The 25,828-nt window shown below is 40.7% G+C and overlaps 1 protein-coding gene across 1 annotated transcript in view; it reads right to left on the bottom strand.

Moving 5' to 3' along the window:
• Positions 1-11,020: 11,020 nt before the first annotated feature.
• The window catches only part of LOC311036006 (CD109 antigen-like), a gene marked incomplete at both ends in the record, with an annotated part of 175,706 nt that continues 160,898 nt past the window's right edge, over positions 11,021-25,828 (bottom strand). The window contains 2 exons of the mRNA XM_084044532.1: positions 11,021-11,149; positions 11,295-11,408. Coding sequence (XP_083900658.1) covers positions 11,021-11,149; positions 11,295-11,408 — 243 coding nt within the window. The remainder of the gene's footprint in view (positions 11,150-11,294; positions 11,409-25,828) is intronic.

Raw genomic sequence — 25,828 nt, forward strand, 5'->3', positions numbered from 1 at the left:
TTGTTCAAAGTAATGTAAGCAGTCATTGTAATCGTCAGTCTTTTTCTCCACTCCTCTCTCAAATGCCCTGATAAACATTTCATATTGCAATGGGTCACCATCATAAACTGGAATGTCTCTTGGTGGTAAAGTGGAATACAGATTTTGCTTAACCAGTACAGCAGTTTTTTCATTCTGTCTTCATAGCACATTACAAATATCACCTGCAGGGGGTGTAGTGTGAGTGACATGACCTTGAACATTCTTTTTCCCATGAAGCTGTACATTTTCAGTTTGCACATTTTGATTTAGTATATTTTCGGTTTGAACATTTTGCCTGCGGAGAGAGTATTGCATTAGAGGAGTCATGTAATGAGCTTTGGCAGATTTTTCATGAAGTGGTTGTTTTGGTCTCACAACCTGTGGCTGGGAGGGAGGCCTTGTGGTTTGCATTGTTTCCTTTTTGTGGAGTTTGATCAGGTAGGTATGTATTTGCATTTGGGTTGAATGGGGTTGTTTCCTTTGGAGCAGCAGCTCCTTTCTTTGAGTTTGTCCCACTTGACACTCTTGATGAGTTCCTTGGCCCATGGTTTCCAGTACATGGGCCTTTGCATTTGCTGCTGCCAGCTGAGTCTCCATTTCCAGTTGCTCCTTTTGCATTCTGAGTTGTTCCTGTTATGCTTCAATTTCATGTTTTTTGTGTAAGGCAGCCACCTGTTCCATGAGAGCAGCCTTTTCAGCCTGAGCTATGATGAGCAGATGAAGTTGAAGATGCTTTTGATGGAGTGGATTTGTGTGTGGATTTTGATACATTTGATATACTGTCATGGGGTCCAACGTCATCAGAATGTACAGCACTCAACATTTCACTTCCAGCAGTGACCGGTGTTTGTGGCTCCTTTTCAACAGTGACATGTATTGGCAGTTCCTTCTGAACAATGACATGCATTTGCTGTTTCACCTCTGATAGCCACAGGTGTACATCCTGTACAAAACCTTCCAGAATATACATTTTTGGTTGAAACCATGCATTTTTGTGTGTGTGTGTGTGTGTGTGTGTGTGTGTGTGTGTGTGTGTGTGTGTGTGTGTTGTTACCTTGCCATGATGTAACTCTAAAGGTCACTGAAAATCAACAGCGAGACAAAATGAAACATATATTAACAAACAGATCATACATATATTACAATATATTAAAAACAGAAGTGATACTCTGGCGTCTTCCTTCTTTCGTGTGTCATCATCAGATGTCCAGCTCAATGACGTGCAGCCACGCCCTCGTCTCAGGTCCCACATCAAAGAGATCGGCCTCCGATGGTGGTGCCTCCTTCTCGCTGGAGTATGCTTGAGGTGGTCTGCGGCATGATGCCTTATGAGGTCCTCTGTGGTTTCTGGGTTGAATTTCATGACTGCATCTGCATAGTAGAAACAGATAATAAAACATGTGCAACGGCAACATGCTGTCCTAGTCCCTATCTGATATAATACACAGATCGATGTGTCAGGAAGGCCATGAGCATAACGACTGACTCGTCCCACCCTTCCCACCAGCTTTGAACTCCTGCCATCTGGTAGGAGGTTCAAGAGCTCAAGGGGAAGCACCAGCAGGTCATCCAACAGCTGCCCCAAACCATCAGAACCCTGAACCCATGCCCGCCATATATTGCCCCCAAAACCAACATCTTGAAAGATGGATTGCACTTTGAATGCATCAGCACTTTTTACCAATGTTGTCTGCTCTCTACTTTTTAATATGCACCATGAGTTGTGGAGAACGGTATTTTGCTCCCCTGTATGCCTAGTGTGTATTGTGGAAGTGGCAATAAAACGAGTGTGAGTCTCCATATTGACATGCAAAAATGCTTGTACATCCACAACTAGTTTAATACAAAGCCATCTCCCTTCTACACCTAACCACCAGTTATTTAAAATGTTATGATAGCAACGGTAACGGTAGACAGTTGGCATTGTATTTTTTTATGTCAACAGGGAAGGACATGTTTTACCCAATTAAATTTAGAGATTGGTGGGTGCCACTTGTCTGTCCTTGGTCAACATGAAATATGGGCTTACCTTGTATTGCTCTAAAAGGTCCTCTTAGTCTTCTCCAAAGCAGTCTTCTCTTTTTCCCCCTTCCCCTTCATGTTCAACTGTGCCATCAGGCTGTTGCTGAAGAGCCTGATGAAAAAGTAAGAAAAAGAAAAACAAATGACATTTATGTTAATAATGTAGTAGGACTAGGATTTATTGTAAAACATGGTATAAACCGTTTATACTACTAATTTTAACTTAATGTTCAACCATTATGTCATTGACATGACATAACAGAGGGTTCAGGTGTTAAGCTAAAACAAAAAAGGCAAATTAATAGAAACATGCAGTCAGGCCCTCATCTAGAAGAATTAACCAAATAAGTGTTCAGACATTGAAAACCATAGCGCACCCAAACATCACACAGGGGTTCATTCATAGTGCATATGCAAAAATGCTTGTACATCCACAACTTGTTTAATACAAAGCCATCTCCCTTCTACACCTAACCACCAGTTATTTAAAATGTTATGATAGCAACGGTAACGGTAGACAGTTGGCATTGTATTTGTTTATGTCAACAGGGAAGGACATGTTTTACCCAATTAAATTTAGAGATTGGTGGGTGCCACTTGTCTGTCCTTGGTCAACATGAAATATGGGCTTACCTTGTATTGCTCTAAAAGGTCCTCTTAGTCTTCTCCAAAGCAGTCTTCTCTTTTTCCCCCTTCCCCTTCATGTTCAACTGTGCCATCAGGCTGTTACTGAAGAGCCTGATGAAAAAGAAAGAAAAAGAAAAACAAATGACATTTATGTTAATAATGTAGTAGGACTAGGATTTATTGTAAAACATGGTATAAACCGTTTATACTACTAATTTTAACTTAATGTTCAACCATTATGTCATTGACATGACATAACAGAGGGTTCAGGTGTTAAGCTAAAAAAAAAAGGCAAATTAATAGAAACATGCAGTCAGGCCCTCATCTAGAAGAATTAACCAAATAAGTGTTCAGACATTGAAAACCATAGCGCACCCAAACATCACACAGGGGTTCATTCATAGTGCATGTTGAAACATACCGGTCAATAACTTTGTGGACACAGTCCTTAATGTCCTTCCCTCCATTACGGGAAAGTTGCAGCACCTGTTGGAAGTCCATGAAAACTTTCACTGACATACCCCAGAAGAACATAAAAAGTGTGCAAGTGCATCTTATGCTGTTCATTACTTCCAGACTTTTGTAAAGCCTACCAGGGTATTAAAAGCTTGGACATCACTGAGGAGTTGCTCCTCTCTCTGGAGACTGGCCGCTGAAGAGGCAGGTTCTTTAATGTTTATTAATATGGTTAGGACTTTCTTCTGGTATACTGAAAAATAAGTAAGTGTATATTAACACAAATAAATGTTATCTGACATTATAGACACCACCCTACAATAATACAAAACACTGCTACAATTGAAGAGCAGTTTTTGTGTCCCAATAGGAGAGGAGACAAGGACAGAGAGAACAGTAAAGGAAGAAAGGAGAGAAAGGGCAGAAGAGAGAAGGGTTGCAAATTAAAAGTGTCCCCCAGTTTTATTGGCCAGTGTCCTGTCTTCATTGAAATAGCTCAGAACTTACCTTGTGTTGGCAATGCCCATGTTGGCCTCTCAGTCACTGCATAGCACCTGTAATAAGAACAAAAAGTATGTCTTAGAAATTACAAAGCGATATTTTTAGCATTACAACTTTCCAAGACAGATGACTATAAATCGTACCCAGGAGAAATAATACATCTGTCATATTGTAACAATTAGGGGTGCACAATACTACTTGTTGAATTATAAAGGTCTTCATTACTTGGGGCCTTTGGACAACTCACCATGCCTGACGGTGTCCCTGGATCTGTCATGTCTGGACCTGACGTTTCCCTCGACCCATCACTGCGGTGTGACCGGTCATCCTGTCTGGACCTGACAGAGTGCCTCGAGCCACTGCTGTTGCTGTACCTGGAGTCGTGGCTGGTCCTGGACCTGATGCTGTGCCGGTATCTGACACTGTGTCTGAAGCCATCACCGTGCCTGGACCTGATGCTGGATCTATCACTGGACCTAGAACATTTGTGGCCATTTCATTTTTGGACATACCACTACAATACCATGTTACACTGAAAGAGACTCACCCCTACTGGGTGGTCTTAGATGTTGACAATCACACATGTCCTCTGCTGACAGGTGGCCTAGACCAAGCAGTAGGAAATCACTAGGTCAGCGATAAGGGCTGGAGACAAACCAGTAGAAGTCAGTCGCTACTGATGCTGTGCCCTAAACTTACCTGGAGCGATAGCCATGCCTTGGAGGACCTCTAGCTGCTTTCTGGTTTGCTTGTTGAGCTCTTGAAGAACACACATGTTCTTAGATTTAACATGGCTCCGTTAGTAAGTAAAAAGGTGACCTTTTAAAATGTGACGAATACTCACTGGGTGTGGAGGACGTTTCTCTGCTCCGAGGTGCTAGGCTTGCATGTCCAGAGGCTGGAAAAGACAAAAAATATGCTTAGATTCCAAATATTGATTTGTAAACAAAAAGGTAAATGTTTAAATGTGATGCATACTCACTGTGTGTAGACATTTCCCTGCACCGCGATCCCTCAGCACGCTCCACCGGGCGAGGCAAGTCTGAAACACGTGATTGAGCCTGTAACTACTTACTCACTGCTTGTGAATTAGGTATGGTAATGCTTTTTCTGGTATACACAACATGAAACACCTTGTACTGAATTGCTTTAAATTTGTTGGTGCAATGGAGAAAGGGTCGTAGACATTTCTCTGCTCCGAGGTGCTAAACTTGCATGTCGGGAGCCTGGAAAATACATATTTTTCTTAGATACCAAATATTGATTTGTAAACAAAAGGTGACTATTTAAATGTGATGCATACTCACTGTGTGTAGACTTGACAGACATGGTGTCCACCACGACATCCACCAGGGCTTGATTTTTAGAGTCTGAAACAAAATAATCAGCTTAGCCTATAACTGATTTCATTGTTGTGTGGACCCAATACATAAGTATCATATTTCATAAATTGACATCAATACTCAACAAGCGTTGAGTAACACATTGTTGTCCTGGCTGGACTGCAACTTCCATGGTGCAATAGGAAAGGAGATCACCTATACGGATGCACTATAAAGTAAAAATAAACATATAAAAAATAGACAGCCATAAAGCATTTGATTGACATTGGATTTATAAGTTGATTATTGAAAAAAGGTACAGATCAACATCAGATTCTGTTAAAGTACAACACATGGTCTACAATGTGAGGCCCAGTTTCTGTTAACACATTTCACAGTTTATGTTAACACATAGAAATGACTTGAGAAACAGATGAACTCTACAGTACAGTAGTCATTTCTTTATGCAGTCTGGTGGACCTCGTTCCACTGTTGTGGTTATTGTGTGTACCATGGTGTCCTTAAATGCTCTCATTTCATCCTGCATTTTGGATTGTTATGTGTGAGTGAGGCTGTCCTTGACATCTCTGTGACTCTGTATTACGTTCTTGCTATCTCTTTATTTGTTGGAAATTTTGACCATTGTTTCCAGGTGGTGATGGGCAATACGCATTCCTTCCATAGCATCAGCCAGTTCCACCAATGTGGGCAGTTCCACCAATGTGGGTCCCGGTGCTATAAAAGAGGTCGGCCGCAAGGGAGGGATGTGGTCGGGTGTGACATTGCCGCAAATGTCCATATCAATTAAACTGTAATTGATTGATTGTCCATCTGGCTCGTGGATTTGATCCGGTTCATTGATTTGAATTATTTCACTCATTGCAGTTGAATGTCCATCCTGTTCATTAATTTGAATTATTTCACTCATTGCACTTGAATGTCCATCCGGTTCATTGATCTGATTTATTTCACTTATTGCAGGTGCATTGCCATCCGGTTCATGTATTTGAGGCTGATTTGTTTGAGGGTGGTGGGTTTGACACCAACACGGGTGTTGAGTTTCCATTTCATCAAAGTCCCGCAAGTTTCCATAATAATTTGCCATATTGAAATTGCAAATGTTCCCTTTTTGATTGCGTTTGAATACATAAAATTGTTATTTCCCACTGAGCTTATTTGCACAGTTTAGCTTGTTTGTTCCTTTGTTTGTTGAAAATGATCCGGTTTTGCACCTGTGTGAACACAGTTGTTTTTGCTTGAGATTGAGGTCCTTTTAAACATCTGGGGTGAGGCCAAAGCCTAACACGAATTAAGTCCAGTTTGGACAAAAAACTTTTTTTTAAAAGCCAACCTTACACAGGATTTAAACGCACAATTAGTAGAACCAAATGAACCTTAAAACCTGAAACCAGGGATTGATTACCCACAAAAGAATACCTTCAACTCAATAAACAACAGAATGAATGAAATACACAGACACAAAAAACCTCAGTTTGACTTTGTATTGTAAAATAATTCCCAATCCAGTCCACAGTTTGTCCAATGCCACACAGTTTAGCGTCAGTTCACAGAGAGTCACTATTCACAACCCACTGTTCCTTCAAAAAAGGTTATTAACAAATGTATTGAAACCTTGGTTAACCAAAATAAAATAAAAAGACACAATACAAATGCCCCACGACCTTTACCGTGGTGGCGAAAATATGAATGAGGCAATCGGTGTTATACCGTGTTTGTGTGAGAGAGAGGGGGGGGTAGCTCCAGGATTCCACTCCGCTTTTTCCGGTCGGCCCATGTGTTTTTCCGGTGTGCCTGTGTGAGTGTGCAGTTTGGATTGTGTAGTTACCTTGCCATGATGTAACTCCAAAGGTCACTGCAGATCAACAGCGAGACAAAATGAACCATATGTTACAAACATAAACAAACAGATAATCTAGAAAGAAAGAAGATCATTTGTGGTATAGTTGTTTAGTTACAGAATATCCGTTGGCAGATTTAACAGAACTGATGATTTACGTACACATCATGATTTGATTTACACACACATATAGTGTGTAAATTTATATGTGCGTGCGTGCGCGCGCGGGCACACACAGACACTTTGGTAAAGGTTTGGATTGTGTAGTTACCTTGCCATGATGTAACTCCAAAGGTCACTGCAGATCAACTGTGAGACAAAATGAAACATATATTACAAACATAAACAGACAGATATTACATATATTACAATGTATTACAAACAGAAATGATACTCAGGCATCTTCTTCTTTTGTGTGTCATCGTCAGATGTCCAGCTCAATCACGTGCAGCCACGCCATCGTCTCAGGTCCCACATCAAAGACACTGGCCTCTGATGGTGGTCTGTAAAGGACACAGAGGTGATCATGTGATCGGCAGTCTGCACACACACACACACACAACTGAACTGATGATTTACGTACACATCATGATTTGATTTACACACATATAATGTGTAAATCGGTACGTGTTTATGTGTGCGCGCACAATAACACACACACACACACACACACACACACACACACACACACACACACACACACACACACACACACACACACAGCAGTCACTAGGGCTGATTAAGCTTGATCCAGAACAGAACAGTTAAATTCTCTCTTTTCTTACACGTCACTGGTCGAATGAAAATAAAATAGTAATAAAACATAATAGCACAGCCTACTTTGCAGGGAGAACCTCCTAAACAGTGCCATTTTTGCTTGGATCAGTCCCACAACAACGGGAAAATATTAAACAAGTGCTGCACTGAATAGCCAGTGAGCTACCAGGGTAAGGTCCAACCAGAGCTACTTTGTTGAACAGAACAGAACAAAATACACAATACTGTACAATACTGTGACACCAAGATCCCCCACAATGGACAGTGAAAGTTCAAGTTAAATCAGTCCTGAGGCCTGCTGTGTGTCCTCCGCCTCCCCTTCTTGCTGGAGCATGCTGCCTTATGAGGTCCTCTGTGGCTTCTGGGTCGAATTTCATGACTGCATCTGCAGAGTAGAAAAAGACAATTGAAAATGCTGTCCCAGTCCCTATCTGACATAATACACAGATCGATGTGTCAGGAAGGCCATGAGCATAATGACTCCTCCCACCCTTCCCACCATCTCTTTGAAACTCCTGCCACCTGGTAGGAGGTTCAAGATCTTAGGGGGAGGCACCAGCAGGTCGTCCAACAGCTCCCCTGAACCCTGAATGCTCGCCATATATTGCCCCCAAAACCAACATCTTGAAAGATGGATGGCAAAAATGTGTTGCTTGTACATCCACAACTAGTTTAATACAAAGCCATCTCCCTTCTACACCTAACCACCACAGTTATTTAAAATGTTATGATAGCCAACGGTAGACAGATGGCATTGTATTTTCTAATGTTAACAGGGAAGGAAATGTTTGACCCAATTCAATGTAGAGATTGGCGGGTGCCGCTTGTCTGTCCTTGGTCAACATGACATACCTTGTATTGCTCTAGAAGTCTTAGTCTTCTCCAAAGGCGTCTTCTCTTTTTCCCCTTCGCCTTCATGCTGAACTGTGCCATCAGGCTGTTACTGAAGAGCCTGAAGAAAAACAATAGACATTTATGTTAATAATGTAGTAGGATTAGAATTTTTTGTAAAACATGGTATAAACCCTATACTACTAATGTTCACTTAATGTTCAACCATTATGTCATTGACATGACATAACAGAGGGTTCAGGTGTTAAGCTAAAAAAGGCATATGAATGGAAACATGCCCTCACCTAGAAGAATTAACCAAATAATTGTTCAGACATTGAAAACCACAGCGCACCCAAACATCACACAAAGGGTTAATTCATATTGTATGTTGAAACATCAGTGTCAAGAACTTGGACACAGTCCTTAATGTCCTTCCCTCCAATACTGGAAAGTTGCAGCACCTGTTGGAATAAGTCCATGAAAATACCCCAGAGGAACATAAAAAGTGTGCATCTTACAGTGTGTTATGCTGATCATTACTTCCAGACTCTTGTACACGCCTACCAGGGTATTAAAAGCTTGGACATCACTGAGGAGTTGCTCCTCTCTCTGGAAGTCCTCCATGTTCTCCATTCTCTCAAGATGACTGACCGCTGAAGAGGCAGGTAAAATGCTTTCTGACATTATAGACACCACCCTACAATGATACAAAACACTGCTATAATTGAAGAGCAGTGTTTGTGTCCCGATAGGAGAGGAGAGAGAGAGAACAGTAAAGGAAGAAAGGAGAGAAAGGGCAGAAGAGAGAAGGGTTGCAAATTAAGTGTCCCCCAGTTTTCTTGGCCAGTGTCCTGTCTTCATTGAAATAGCTCAGCACTTACCTTGTGTTGGCAATGGGAATGCCCATGTTGGCCTCTCAGTCACTGCATAGCACCTGTAAGAAGAACAAAAGTACATTTTAGAAATTACAAAGTGATATTTTTGCATTAAAACTTTCCAAGACAGATGACTATACATTAGATGAGAAATAATAAATGCGTCATATTGTAAAATTAGGGGTGCACGCTACTACTTGCTGAATTGTAAAGGTTTTGATTACTTGGGGCCTTTGGACAACTCACCATGCCTGACGGTGTCCCTGGATCTGTCATGTCTGGACGTGACCGCGTCCCTCGACCCATCACTGCGGTGGGACCTGTCATCATGTCTGGACCTGACAGAGTGCCTCCGAGCTGTTGCTGTACCTGGAGTCGTGGCTGGTCCTGGACCTGATGCTGTGCCGGTATCTGACACTGTGTCTGGAGCCATCACTGTGCCTGATGGCTGGAGCCATCACTAAAGACTTAATACTTGGACATAATACTACTACTACAATACCATGTCAGACTGAAAAAGACTACCCCTACTGGTTGGTCTTAGATGTTGACAATCACACATCTCCTCTGATACACATAGTTCAACACATTGAGCCTGTAACTACTTACTCATTGCTTATGAATTAGGTATGGTAATGATTTCTTTAGTATGCACAACATGTAACACCTTGTACTGACTGTACTTTAAATTTGTTGGTGCAATGGAGAAAGTGAATACTCACGGGGTGTGGACATTTCTCTGCTCCGAGGTGCTACACTTGCATGTCGGGAGCCTGGAAAAGACAAAGAATTTTCTTAGATACCAAATATTGATTTGTAAACAAAAGGTGACTGCTTAAATGTGATGCATACTCACTGGCCCTCATTTATCAATGCGGTGCAGCCCGAATAATGAGCGTACGGCGTGATCACCGCACTTTTCGGCATTTATCAATATATCCTGACGTGGGCTTCATCCTACTTTACGCTGAGATCTCACGTCTGGTCGAGACCAGTTGTTGACGTTGGCTGCGCCCGTTTATTCCATTCTAGACCTGCTGAGCAGCATTGTCTGATGGTCTGACAGGCATCTGGACACATACAGATGTGCCATTTCAAAACTTCAAATGTCCTGCCATTGTCAAGACAGTACATTTTCAGGGGATTCCTAGGGCAATAAGAGGGACAAAGAAGGGCATTTAAAATGCTGAATTATTTTGATGATCACTGCTTTGTTGTCTCCTATCAAGGGACCATAGATGACCCACCCCAATAGGGTCCTCAAAGCATATGGTCCATCTGCCTGGCTGTTAACCACCTCCAAAGGTTCCAATAACTTTGAAGCATTTCTGCCGATCAGTAGGTCAACACCAGAGTCTTTTTCTTGCAATTTGATGTATTTCAAATAAGGCCATGGTGACAAGCCCTGTTGTTTTTGGAATAGTGTGTTGTGAAACAGGCATGGTTTAATGAGTGAACACATTAAGGAGTTGTATGAAATCATTTTTGTCCAATTTGGCTATTTCCAAACCTGAGATATGGTGACTCGTCAAACAGACTTGCCAGCTGTTGTCCAAGTCGAACCAACGCAATCCACCGTGTTCACTCCACTGCTTCGCAGCTGGCTTGTGAGTTTAGGATTCACATTCTCTAAAATGAGTTTAATGACGTCCTCCTCACTGATCTGAGGCTGCCAACGTTGGCACAGAGACCTGTAAATATAGGCAAAATGTCTAAGGCTTTCGTCTTCACCCTGTACTCGGGTTCGAACTCTCAGCCAATTCGTCCTCATAGTCCTCAGAGACCAACACGCCCAGGTGTTGGTTTCCTGGCCTACTACATCCCACTAGTCTCTGGCAGTGCCATGCAACACATTCCTGAGTGTCACAATGAGTTAACGCAAGTAACGCAATGGATCTGAGGTGTCCTCACACTGTCCAAAGGTGGTTAATTGGAGTTTAATGGGAGATTTGCCCATAAATCCTCCTCGCAGGTCACCTTGTACGTTCTCCCGACGTGTACCTCCACCAGTGCGTAGCGTGGACTGCAGATGTTGATGCGCCTTACCAGATGGTGCAGTAGGTGGTATGACAGGAGAACTGGTTTGTAGTGTGGTTTGAACAGCAGTTCCAGCCACTGAAGTAGTGTTAATATTATTGTTAATATTTCTGTATTCATGGTCTCCAGATTTTTTAAATTGCCTGAAACGTGCTCCTAACAGGTTTTTGGGGGAACAATTTTTTTTCTGTTTTCGTCACTCGTCACTTTTCGTCACTACCGAAACGGAAAAAAAAAATTCACAAAAAAATCACTATCAATCAGCTTTAAATTGCCTGAAACGTGCTCCTAACAGGTTTTTGGGGGAACATTTTTTTTTCTGTTTTCGTCACTCGTCACTTTTCGTCACTACCGAAACGAAAAAAAAAAAATAACAAAAAAATCACTACCAATCAGCTTTAAATTGCCTGAAACGTGCTCCTAACAGGTTTTTGGGGGAACATTTTTTTTTCTGTTTTCGTCACTCGTCACTTTTCGTCACTACCGAAACGGGGAAAAAAAATCACAAAAAAATCACTACCAATCAGCTTTAAAGTGCCTGAAACGTGCTCCTAACAGGTTTTTGGGGGAACAATTTTTTTTCTGTTTTCGTCACTCGTCACTAGTCGTCACTACCGAAACGGGAAAAAAAATCACAAAAAAAATCACTACCAATCAGCTTTAAATTGCCTGAAACGTGCTCCTAACAGGTTTTTGGGGGATTTTTTTTTTTTCTGTTTTCGTCACTCGTCACTTTTCGTCACTACCGAAACGGAAAAAAAAATTCACAAAAAAATCACTACCAATCAGCTTTAAATTGCCTGAAACGTGCTCCTAACAGGTTTTTGGGGGAACAATTTTTTTTCTGTTTTCGTCACTCGTCACTTTGTCACTACCGAAACGGAAAAAAAAAATCACAAAAAAATCACTACCAATCAGCTTTAAATTGCCTGAAACGTGCTCCTAACAGGTTTTTGGGGGAACATTTTTTTTTCTGTTTTCGTCACTCGTCACTTTTCGTCACTACCGAAACGGGAAAAAAAAAATCACAAAAAAATCACTACCAATCAGCTTTAAATTGCCTGAAACGTGCTCCTAACAGGTTTTTGGGGGAACAATTTTTTTTCTGTTTTCGTCACTCGTCACTTTTCGTCACTACCGAAACGGGAAAAAAAAAATAACAAAAAAATCACTACCAATCAGCTTTAAATTGCCTGAAACGTGCTCCTAACAGGTTTTTGGGGGAACATTTTTTTTTCTGTTTTCGTCACTCGTCACTTTTCGTCACTACCGAAACGGGCAAAAAAAATCACAAAAAAATCACTACCAATCAGCTTTAAAGTGCCTGAAACGTGCTCCTAACAGGTTTTTGGGGGAACAATTTTTTTTCTGTTTTCGTCACTCGTCACTAGTCGTCACTACCGAAACGGAAAAAAAAATCACAAAAAAATCACTACCAATCAGCTTTAAAGTGCCTGAAACGTGCTCCTAACAGGTTTTTGGGGGAACAATTTTTTTTCTGTTTTCGTCACTCGTCACTAGTCGTCACTACCGAAACGGAAAAAAAAATCACAAAAAAATCACTACCAATCAGCTTTAAATTGCCTGAAACGTGCTCCTAACAGGTTTTTGGGGGAACATTTTTTTTTCTGTTTTCGTCACTCGTCACTTTTCGTCACTACCGAAACGGAAAAAAAAAATCACAAAAAAATCACTACCAATCAGCTTTAAATTGCCTGAAACGTGCTCCTAACAGGTTTTTTACCAATCAGCTTTAAATTGCCTGAAACGTGCTCCTAACAGGTTTTTGGGGGAACAATTTTTTTTCTGTTTTCGTCACTCGTCACTTTTCGTCACTACCGAAACGGAAAAAAAAATTCACAAAAAAATCACTACCAATCAATTGGAGTGATGGCTGCTTTGAGGTTTGTTTAAGTGGGTGAGATGCGGAAAGCTTTGGGGAAAATAATTGCACAGATGTTACCGTGTTGGCACCAGCCTGGGGACCTTGTCCTGAAAAAGACTGATATCCCTTACTTTTCTTTCCATCATCCGCAAGGGGACGTGTAGCAGGAGCATGTGCGCCCTTGCAACGCCAACAGAACGGTGCTGGAGCTTTGGAAGAAGTGGTTGTATTCACAGTGACTGTGACTTTTACAGCATTATCCTGTCTTGTTTTTGGTGTTGTTGTCTGTACTCTCTGGTCATAAACACGCTGATTTTCCCTGTTGTTGCTACTGATGATTGAGTGTGTTCCAAATTGTGTACAATAGGGGCAGAGCAGTATTTACAACCCTCAGAACTTCAGTATGGCGTTTCAATTTCCAGTTCATGCTCACTCATTGCAGTTGAATGTCCATCCGGTTCATTGATCTGATTTATTTCACTTATTGCAGATGAATTTCCATCCGGTTCATTGATCTGATTTATTTCACTTACTGCAGGTGAATTTCCATCCGGTTCATGTATTTGAGGCTGGTTAGCTTGAGTTGACATTGTTTGAGGGTGGTGGTGGTGGTGATGATTTGTTTGAGGGTGGTGGGTTTGACACCAACACGGGTGCTGAGTTTCTATTTCATCAAAGTCCCACAAGTTTCCATCAAACTTTGCCATTTTGAAATTGCAAATGTTCCCTTTTTGATTGCGTTTGAATAAATACAATTGTTATTTCCCACTGAGCTTGTTTGCACAGTTTTGCTTGTTTGTTCCTTTGTTTGTTGAAAATGATCCGGTTTTGCACCTGTGTGAACTTTTTGCTTGAGATTGAGGTCCTTTTAAACATCTGGGGTGCCACTTTTTATGTAACGGTTTAGCTTTGATTTTACTGTTTGGGGTGCCAGTTAGGCCAAAGCCTAACACGAATTTAGTCCAGTTTGGACAAAGAAAACCCTTTTTTTAAAGCCAACCTTACACAGGATTTAAATGCACAATTAGTAGAACCAAATGAACCTTAAAACCTGAAACCAGGGATTGATTACCCACAAAAGAATACCTTCAACTCAATAAACAACAGAATGAATGAGATACACAGACACAAAAAACCTCAGTTTGACTTTGTATTGTAAAATAATCCCCAATCCAGTCCACAGTTTGTCCAATACCACGCAGTTTAGTGTCAGTTCACAGAGAGTCACTATTCACAACCCACTGTTCCTTCAAAACAGGTTATTCACAAATGTATTGAAACCTTGGTTAACCAGAATGAAATAAAGACAAAATAAAAATGCCCCACGACCTTTACCGTGGTGGCGAACGAATGAATGAGGCAACCAGCGGTATACCGTGTTTGTGTGAGAGAGGAGGGGGGGGGGGTAGCTCCAGGAATCCACTCCACTTTTTCCGGTGTGCCTGTGTGTGTGCGCGGTTTGGATTGTGTAGTTACCTCGCCATGATGTAACTCCAAAGGTCACTGCAAATCAACAAAATGAAACATATTACAAACATAAAAAAACAGATATTACATAGATTACAAACAGAAGTGATACTCAGGCGTCCTCTTCTTTCGTGTGTCATCGTTAGATGTCCAGCTCAATGACGTGCAGCCACGCCCTCGTCTCAGGTCCCACATCAAGAGACCGGCCTCCGATGGTGGTCTGTGCAGGACACAGAGGTGATTATGTGATCGGCAGACTAAATAAGCATACTGTGCAGTCTCTCAGGCACAAACTGTGGGAGGAGTAGCGCGGCAAAATACAGTTTATCTAGAAAGAAAGAAGAAGAAGAATAAAGTTGGAAGATTACTATAGTCCATACTAATAAACACAGATCATTTGTGGTGCAGTTGATTAGTTACAACATATCCGTCATAACCACAATTAGACAGCACGGCACTGTACCAAATCCCATTAAACAATAATCTCTCAAAAGAAAAATAACACAAACAACAACTTATGTAACCCACATGGTTGTGTAAATCTAAGCATAAGAAGACATCCCAAATCACCTTCACACAACAAAGTTAACTAATACAGGTCTAAGGAGTTAATAATCAATAGAGTCACACTTACAGACAATGCTTGCCTGGCATAACAACAGAAATGGCAGCAAGGGTTTTAAATGCTTTGGTTTTGGCTGAATAGACTGGGATCTAACTCTCTGTAGCAATGTTTGTGGATAAAAAACATGTTTCCCTTCCTGCTTCCTGTCTAGGGAGGAAGTTGTGTCATGGACTGTACCATTACACAGGGACACTAGGGGGTGCCAAACACTACAACAATATAAAGGGCTGTACCATTACACAGCAATAGTGTAGGGGTGACCAATAACACACCAAGGGATTACAATTGACTGATGGGCAGAACATGCAATCATACATGCAGTATTGCATACTCTCTGGGTTACGTACTGTATTAGTATAACAGACAAACCAGCTCTGACAGTGTGAAACGCTCCCTAATGTGATGAACCGACTCTGGTTCCTCAATGTTGGGTCGGGTTCCTCCGGTTCCAGATCCAACCCTAGTCTCCCCCAAGGAGGAACCCCAAATTTTGGGGGTCCTCCAGACGATTGTTGCAACATTATTTTCTCACTCAACAGTAAACAACCCAACATACAGTATAAGTGTACTATGCAGGGTATCTGCACATTTTCTAAAGTTACAATTTAAGGACTTTTAAGACCTTTTTAATACCTCTAAAATGAGAAATAAAAATGAACTAATAAGACCATTATTGCGTAAAAAGTAACCAACTATACTATAATAATAAAAAAAGTCAAACATTGGCAAGGCAAAAATGTTGAAAATAGCTGATCTACAAGCTCATAGATCGTCTATTTTCACAATATTTATCTGTGTAACCGAGTCAAAATAAACTTAATGCCTCAATTCCTAAATTTCCAAGTACTTGTCAGGGTGAAGGTCCGCAGTTCAAATAGGATTATTTTGGGGGGCTACGGCCTTAAAAGTTTGGGAACCCTTGATATAGACCAGTGGTGTTAATTCAGCAAAAGCTAAGGTATGTATGGCAGGCTCACGTGACAGCATTAATATCAAAGGCCACCAAACACTCATAGGTTAATAGTATGTCAAACAAAGGCTACATTGTAACATGTCAATGTGCACAAATGGCTTGAGACAACATAAGCCTTTTCAAATGCAGCATCTCATCCCTCTACTACAAACATAAATACATCAATTAATATTCAAACGTATATTCTACAGCATGAGAATATACGTAGATCTACAAGCTCATAGTGCGGCACAGAGTGCCGTGCTCTGAGCGTGTAAATCTGCTATTTTTTTTTTTAATCGTGAAAGATTTGTGTAAATCTTTGAATATCTACATTTTTAAAGCAAACATTTTTAACTCAAATCTTTGCTTCTGGGGGATTCTACACATGTCTTCTAAATCCTAACAAAAATCCTAAAAAAAAACTTCTGTTGCTATAATATCAGTGGTTTTCAAACTTTTTCATGTCAAAGACCCCCAAAATGATGTGTGTGGCCACGGACTCCCATGTCAAAATATGTTGATGTAGATATATATATATTTATATATATATATATATATATATGTATATTTTTTTCCCCAAAGATTTGACTGAATCTATTCATTAGCCTACTATGCAACAACAAAACACAACAGTATCACATGAACAGACCAGAACAGTTTCAAGAGAATAAGCCAGCAGTAACCTAAGCCTATAATGCCTTAAAAATGAGCATGTACATGACACACACAACAAGAAAGCAAAACAAATAAGAAAGACAAGTGCTGTCTTACCTTAAGATGAACTTAATGAAACAGGCATGATTAGTCAAACAGTGGTACAACTGTCTGCCACTGACTAGAAAAAAATCTTAACAATAATGCATTGCACCTGTGCTGACCTACTGAACCGGGGAATATACCATTTGTCAAGATAGAGGGAATACAAGTGTTGTGGAGAATATAATACCTTGTGAAAGCCATTATTTTGTTCTAATTTGAATTTGTAGTTATTTTACAGTAATTTAATAACATAATAATCAATACTGTAGACATAGATCACATTCATGATTTTATTTTATTAAGCACATGTCTTGTAACTATTTGGAAAATAGCAAGCAGCATATCCTTTGAAAATAATGCCATACCTTGCTATACCCAATTGACGCCCCTGATAGACCAGTAGTGGAAAAAGTACTCAAATGTTTTACTTAAGTAAAACAATCAATACTGCTATATAGAAATACGTAAGTAAAACCAGAATTCTAAATTTACTTGAGTAAAAGTAAAAAAGTAATGGCATAAAGTACCAAAGTATATGTACGTAAAGTACCAAAAGTAAAAGTACTCATCCAGAAAAATCTTTTGAAAATAGTTATAGCCGATCTACAAGCTCATAATGCATCGCGATGCGACACATTGTGAGCTTGTAGATCTGCTATTTTCAAAAGATTTTTATACATTTTGAAAACTTGAAATGGGACATTTCTGCAAAATGAGTACTTTTACTTTTGGTACTTTAAGTATATTTTGATGCCAATACTTCTGTACTTTTAACTCGAGTACATTTTGAATTCCAGACTTTTACTTGCTTTACTTTTACCTCTGCTGCTGGGGCCTTTCAGTAGGCCTGTCATGAGCCGGCTTGGGGGTCCTCTGGCTACTGAGAACCAGGCATCAACATCTTTAATGAATCCATCTTTATATTTATTGACCTTTGAGAACCAATCATTTTGCCTTTCTTGTTCATCATGTGGAATAAGAGGCATCAAAGAATCATGCAGTGCATTGGAATTTTCATCAAGTTGTGTGTAGCGGTCCCCATCGAAAGATATAAGACTTGAACTGATGATCATGAATTGATTATGATCCAAAGATCAACGTAAGAACTGGCAAGACAGTACAAAAACAAATAAAATACTCTGTTAGTTTCCCATACTTTGTGCAAGAACAACAGGTGGCTATCATAACACTAGCTCACTTAAGCTCCAAATGTAAATAATAGAACATTCAAACTGTACTGAAAGTGCTTTTTAACATGGCTTTGACAATCAGTCAGCATTACTGTAATCACTTTACAATGAATTAAGGCAGATGACTTCGACATCATCACTAATTCTAATGAACTTGTCTTTTTTCTTTTTTAACTCATGAAACACTGTTTTTAACCTTTTTCAAGTGCTTATAATGACATGAAATAATGACGTGTTTTTTAACCATAATGTATGAAACACAGTCATATCAAATACCTTCCTTTGCAATGTACAATTCAAACCTTTCATTTTCAACACACTTTACAGAAAGAGTAGCAAACTCAACTCTGGTTTAGTTTGTTCTTATTATCCATAGCACCACATTCCTTTGTTGCAGAAATACATTTCTTTCATTCAAAGTCCTTCAATACACCTTATGCTGAACAAGAGGCAAACAAATCAAGCAATGCCTTTTTAGCAATAGTCCTGTCCTTGTATCACTACAAAATACCTGCTTAGCTGCTAAAGTAGCTAACAAAAGTTTGTAGCAACTCACCAATGTTATCAAAAAGGAACTCTTAGCCCTCTGGCAAGACTGAGATGATGGGCAAAGGTGTGTGTGCTGTCTTGTGTGGCTTCCATATGTATTTAGATTAGTATTAATTTGTTTGGGCTCTGTGACTCTGTCACTCTCAGTGTTCTCTCCTGCAGTGCAAGTTGCCAGGTTGGTTCTGTGGGAATAGGGATTCACAGCAGAGAATGTGGCAGAGACAGAGAACGGGCGGGGCAAGTAGTAGAGGGGTGTCATGTGATTGGGGGAATTCATCTGTCAGTCTTCATATCCTTGGCTGGCTATGCGCTTGTAGATATGCTATTTTTGTCGTGAAAATATGTGCAAATCGTTGAATATATATTTATATATTTTTAAGCGAACATTTGTAACTCAAATCTGTGCTTCTGAGGGAGTCTACAAATTGTTTTAAAAAATGATGCTATATCAGTGGTTCTCAAACTTTTTCATGTCAAGGACCCCCAAAGTGATATGTATTTGAACACGGACGTAGGGGAGACCATGTTGTTCCAGGGACCCCCGCCTAGAAGCAAAGATTTGAGTTACAAATGTTCGCTTTAAAAGAATATACATATTCAATACATACATATATTTTTTAATAGCAGTTCTACACGCTCATTGAGCTCAGTTCGGGGCTCTCCCCCAGGCTGGCAGAGGGAGAGTAGTGCCCAGGATTACAGCTTAGTCAATTGGCACTGGGTGAAAAAAATGGGTTACAAAAATCGTGGGATAAAAAGAGAAAAGAAAGTGTATTTGAAACAAAACATTAAACAGATCACTAATAGGCTTACACACCTAATTAACAACTCAGTGATGTTTGTAATTTTTTTGTAATACTTTTCAATCTCTATTTCATGAACAGATAACAAACCAAGCTAACCGTCCACCATAAACTCAACACAATATTAGTCCGGCCGTTTCGCGCAAAAATCATACACTTTACGATAAAAGCATGACATTTGGCACACCGTTAGGGCATGCCATAAGGAACATTTTTGGCTATAGGGCCATCGCAGATTTGTCCTGTGGTAACCATGGCAGCCATTTTCCAAAATGGCCGCCACCTGCTGTCATTTTACCAATAACTCAGGTGCTAGACCACCTAGGATCTTGATTCTGGTGACTAATCCTACATTTTCAAGGATGAGGAATACAGTGGTACTATTTACAACATGCTACTACCAACTACATATATCTGGCATTCAGTTAATTAAATAATTGTAAACCCATCAAAATATGTAATGATGTAGTACAGTAGCCTACATGTTTTCAAACTGACACGTGAGAGTCAAGAATGCAGTACTTCACTGTTTCTTTTATTAGTAGTAGTATTGCATAATTATTTTAAATGGACTATAAGACACAACAAAGACAGAGTACTCATGAGTCATAGCCTAATGGCATATAGACCAATTATTTGTTTACCAACATTGAGACTGGACGCACAGGTGAATGTTTCACGCAATCAATTCTCAACCTGTTGTTTTGGGGTGCGCTGGTTTCAGCACACCCCAACTCCCTCTTGTGTGTTGGCTAGTGAGTTGCGTCCTAGCGAGACCTGATAGAATGGGTTTCATTGCGCACATACTGGTTCTTAGCAGTGTGACGTCGTCTGTTAAGGGGTCTATTCAATAAAGCCAGATAATCTACACAATGTTAGTTGCACATTCCACCACAGTAGCAAAGGGCAGTACACTGAAGTGCTGCCTTAACACATCTGCATTGTCCACTGCATCCCTTTTTGCAACCACATATCATGGTCTGTATCATGGTCAGTACCATGGTCAGTACCATGGTCAGTATCATGGTCAGTTTCATGGTCACCATGATACTGACCATGATATTGATATGAAACTGACCATAATTAACCATGATACTGGCCATGATACTGGCCATGATACCGACCATGATACTGACCATGATACTGACCATGATACTGACCATGATACTGACCATGAAACTGACATTCTACAGACCATGATACGTACATGATACTGACATTATACCGACCATGATACTGACCATCATACTTGCCAGGAAACAACAATTTGAGCCGTTATTGTCTCCGCCAGGCCGAAAAGCATGGCGAGAGAGTATGTTTTACCCCTGTCCGTCCGTCCGTCCGTGTGTCCGCGTGTCCGTCCGTCCGTCCGTCCGTCCGTCCGTCCGTCCGTCCGTCCGTGTGTCTGTCTGTGAACAGCTAATCTCTGGCACCGTTAGCCCGGCCGCTGCGAAACTGTGCACACACACTCCCTGGATGCCAAAGCCGAACCTCTGTCCTAAAATGTTCAGATTGTCCTGTTATAGCGCCACCAGGAGGCCGATTTGTGCAAAACACATTTTTGGATATCACTCCTACAGATTTTGTCCAAACCTCATGTAAATCGGTACACAGTATCTATATAGTCATGCGATCAACACGGATCTCCCCGATTTTTTATATTCTATCCTGATTGGCTAAGATTGGCTTCCAAAGTTTGCAGGATTGGTTTGTTTTGAACAAAATGCCTTAAATCATCAACGCAGCGTGTGATTGCCGTGAAATTTTGCGCACACCTTCCCACTAGGCCGAGGAAGAAATGCCACCCTTTTCACATTATAGCGCCACCAGCAGGTCTAATTTAGCAAAACACATTTTTGGTACAAAATGCCTCAAATCATGAATGCAGTGTCCGATTTCACGCCCTTTTCACATTGGCCTATTATAGCGCTACCAGGAGGCCACAATAACCTACCTGACCTGGCGGAGACCTGTGCTCCGAGGAGCACTTTTTTTTAGTTACATTATGCAGTGTTATTACATTATGAGTGGCTACAGGGGGCAACAGGGTCACGTCTAGAGTCAGTCACACTTTACAACAGTGAAAGAGAAGTCATTCAGTATCATTATAAATTATTATTCATTATTACACAAAGAGAAAAGTCATTGTCAGAGTCACACTTTAATAGTTACTGCACTACTACCAACATGGTTTCATCTCTAAGGTCAGAAATGGGCGAAATTATCAAAGTATTTTGATACAAATTACTAACACTGGGTGAAAAATAAGCTGTAGTTTTTCTGCTATGCTGAAGGCAATGAAATAATTATTTTTAGCCAAAAGATGGTGATGCACTCTAGGGTATAGCATCAGAAGACTGGTGTACTATGGTATAAGACTGTAGTAGTTAGGAATTATGCCATCAGTGACTGATGACATCACTGAAACTCACCTGAGCAGTGAGGTGTTTAGCTCACATGCTACTCTATGCCGTCCAATGTAGAAACCATAAAAACAATGCCATGCTACACTACAGTATGTTGTCCAATTTAAAAAACATAAAACAATGCCATGCTACACTATGCCATCCAATGTAAAGACCATCAAAATATACGATGCCACATTTTTGCATCGCTCCATTGAAGAGCAGTGGTCAAAGTGATATCTACATGTACGTATCTACTGTATGATGCTGTATGAACCTAGCCTAATTATCAGACTGAAGCTGCGTGGAGCTTCAGTCTGCTTCAGTCCCTAAACCAATCCTAAGGGATCCCCACCCCCACCTCCGACTCTCATTGGACAATACATTTTGTATTTTGAATAAATCCTAGGTTCACATTTACAACACCAGACCAAGAATCAGTTCACTCAGAGAGTGGGCGGGGTCTATGGTCTGGAACCAGGCTAGTATGAACCCCTACTGCACCCCTTTCCTGGCAGTGTGAGCTCACAGTGTGTTTACACTCCGGCTTTTACTCTGTGGTAGGATGGAAACCAGCAGTACTTAAGGTCTCCAAGGAGTTGAGAACCACTTGTTGATAGTTGAAGACCACTGGATTGAAATTGCTTTTATACTTATTTGTGTCATGAAAAAAGCCGATTTGCAAGTTCCCCTCGTGTCGCAGCACAACGTGTTGTGAGCTTGTAGATCGGCTATTTTGAGTGTGAGACAACGCCGCGCAAGCTGAGTATAATGGGTTGGCTTTGAATAGACCTACTGTACTGAGAGAAGACCACAATGGTTGAAACCCAGAGACTGTCTCCAATGAGATTACGAACATGGAATGATTGTTCACCACACTACAAAATTCTTCTCAAATAAACAGATTGGATTTGACCCATTCCTTTCAAGACAAGGCCACGAACAGTATGCTTTGAAGTTGTAACCACTGTAGAGTCTAATGACGGTGTGGCCTCCCTGTCCACTGCTGAGCCATGTTTCTGTGTGTGCAGTTTGTGAACGAAGTCGCACAAATCTCAATGCAGTGATGAGGGGAGAAGCCGCACAAGCTGGCTGCTTGTGTTCATGTCCTGGAGTGGTGAGAGTCTACTACAGTATGCCTCATTTGGCCAAATGGAACTGGTGATCTTTATACTTACTTCGCTAATAACAACAAAAGTGCGGCAAAAAATGTTGGTGTATTAAGAAAATTGCCAAAAAATGGTTTACATTCACAACTACAACTCAACTTTCTATAGATGAATAAATACATAAATATAAATGGTCCACAAACTCCACAACAATTTTGCCAGCAGATACTTACATGATACTGAACATGATATGTCCTGATGAAGGCCTGACTGGCCGAAACGTTGACAAGCAATAAATACAAAGCAGTGCTTTTTTCACCAGTGTGCAGAATCTATACCTTTATTATGATACTTTGTTTGTCTTGCACCTGGGCCACGGATGTGCGTGCACTACCTTTTTCATACTGACCATGATACTGACCACGATACTGACCATGATACTGACATGATACTGACCATGATACTGACATGATACTGACCATGATACTGACCATGATACTGACCATGATACTGACATGATACTGACATGATACTGACCATGATACTGACATGATACCATCCCTGTGATGGTAGGCCTGACAGCCCTGTGACAGGCCTAACATACCTGACATCACTGTGACAGGGCTGGTAACATGGTAACATGACAGGTCCTTGTGACACTGTGACAGGGCCATGACAGTCCAGCCATTCAGTGCCGTGAGAGAGGCCTGACATCCATATACAATTCTACTTATAGCAGGCTTTTTTCCTCTCCCTGGGAAATAGGCTAATAATTATATAATAATCACATAACAGTCCAGTTTGATGTAAAATGTGGGGGCCCATAAAATGTTGAGAAACACTGATAAAGTGTAGATAAAGGTGGGTTCATATTTACCATTATTTTTCGTAAAATATATCTGAAGGTAGTTTTTTATGAGTGCCTGGTGAATATTTTGTCCATGATACTACCACCCACTACATATGACTGAAAAGTTGATTATATTTCTTATAGGAATTATAACACTATGTTAGATATAATCAGGGACGTGATGAATAAGAAAATGATATTTGTATCAAAGAAATTCATTAGGAAACAATTTGACATTTAAGGGGTGAAATGTGTATAACAATGTGTGATGCTGATGCTGATATGCGTTTCTCATAGGAAAACATGTGACAACATTTTCAGATTTTTTTCTGAAAGAAGAAGTGGAAATGTACGTTTGTGGTAGAATGTACCACATACTAAATGAGTCTGGGCAGGCACTGATATAAACAGCAACTGGTTGACAGAGGCAAACAAGCGCAATGCAGTAGATTTCACATACGTAGATTGTCATATGGAAACTATGTAAATAAGATCAAGCACGTCAGCGAACGCAAAGAAAAAAGAATTTCAATCAATCGCAATTTTCAATCTAATAGGAAAATAAGAGCAGTTCAGACCTGAGATGTATGAGGTAACAACAGCTGAAACCATTTCTGTTCATTAGGATCAAGGGAAAAGCATTTCTGTGGTGGTGGTGGTGGTGGGGGTGGGGGGGGGGGGGGGGGGGGGGAGTTCCACTGTTAATGCCAGAGATAACAACTGAAGGCGTACTATCAAGGTCAAGATCACCAGACATGGGAAACCTCCTCTTTGGAACCCCCCTAACTCCTCTGCAGATAGGGATTTTACCATTTTAAATGACTTACTGTACACACGCAATGAGCAAATGTCCTAAGAATATTCATAATTACATGGCAGATCAGATCTGTCTGGTATATACCAAATGTAAAAGTACCGTAGTCATTATGCAGAATGTTTTTCTTTTCTCAAAATTCGTCAAATCTTTTTAAAATAGCAGATCTCTACACGAGTGTCTTCAATATCCCAGCATAGAGACTGTTTAATATAAGAAATGTATCATGATATTTGTCATTGCACGTACTCCGACAGGCTGGGGCGGCACCTGTCAGCAGGGAGTGTTGGGTGGGAGGAGTGAGATGGAGTTGCTGCGTCCTCCTGGTGGGGGCTCCTCACTGGCAGGTGAACCAGTAGGATACAGCAACAGTGACAACACAGACATGTGTGTGGGGAGGAATTCATTGGCATGAGGACTAAAGTGGGGAGAAAAGGGGAGAAAAATGATTGGCTACTCTAAATTAAAAAATCACACCTGTGTGAAGGTAGCGGCGCCTTTGATACATTTTGTCATCAATAAGTGTTTATAATGTGTTTATAGCCACGTGTCACGTGAAGCTTGACCAATCACTTTGTTGACGTGTCTGACCAATCAGAACGTTGACGCAAAAGCCAGGTATAGAGCAGGATCCGCTCTATACCTAAAGGTATAGAGCGGCTAGCGCCGCTAAAAAGGGACAAAAAAGCAGATCTACAAGCTCACAGCGTGTCACTCTCCATATATGGGCATAAAAGGGACAAGGACTGACAGATACAGTGATCCGGTTGTCCAGAGCCACAGATCCGACCCATAAATGGTCATGTGCATATATGGGACCATCCAACTTCAAGTCGAGTAGTTCGGATAAATAGTTGTCATGGTCAGTATCATGCCAGTATCATGGTCAGTATCATGGTCAGTATCATGTCAGTATCATGTCAGTATCATGTCAGTATCATGTCAGTATCATGTCAGTATCATGTCAGTATCATGTCAGTATTATGGTCAGTATCGTAGCTAAAGTTTTCAAATAATTGTAGTGCAGTAAAAAGTACCATACATTGAAAAATACTCAAGGGCATACTCAAGAAAGTAAAAGTAATGT

This window comes from Gymnoscopelus microlampas (assembly GCF_963454915.1).
Source record: "Gymnoscopelus microlampas genome assembly, chromosome: 20".
NCBI classification, from domain to species: Eukaryota; Metazoa; Chordata; class Actinopteri; order Myctophiformes; family Myctophidae; genus Gymnoscopelus; species Gymnoscopelus microlampas.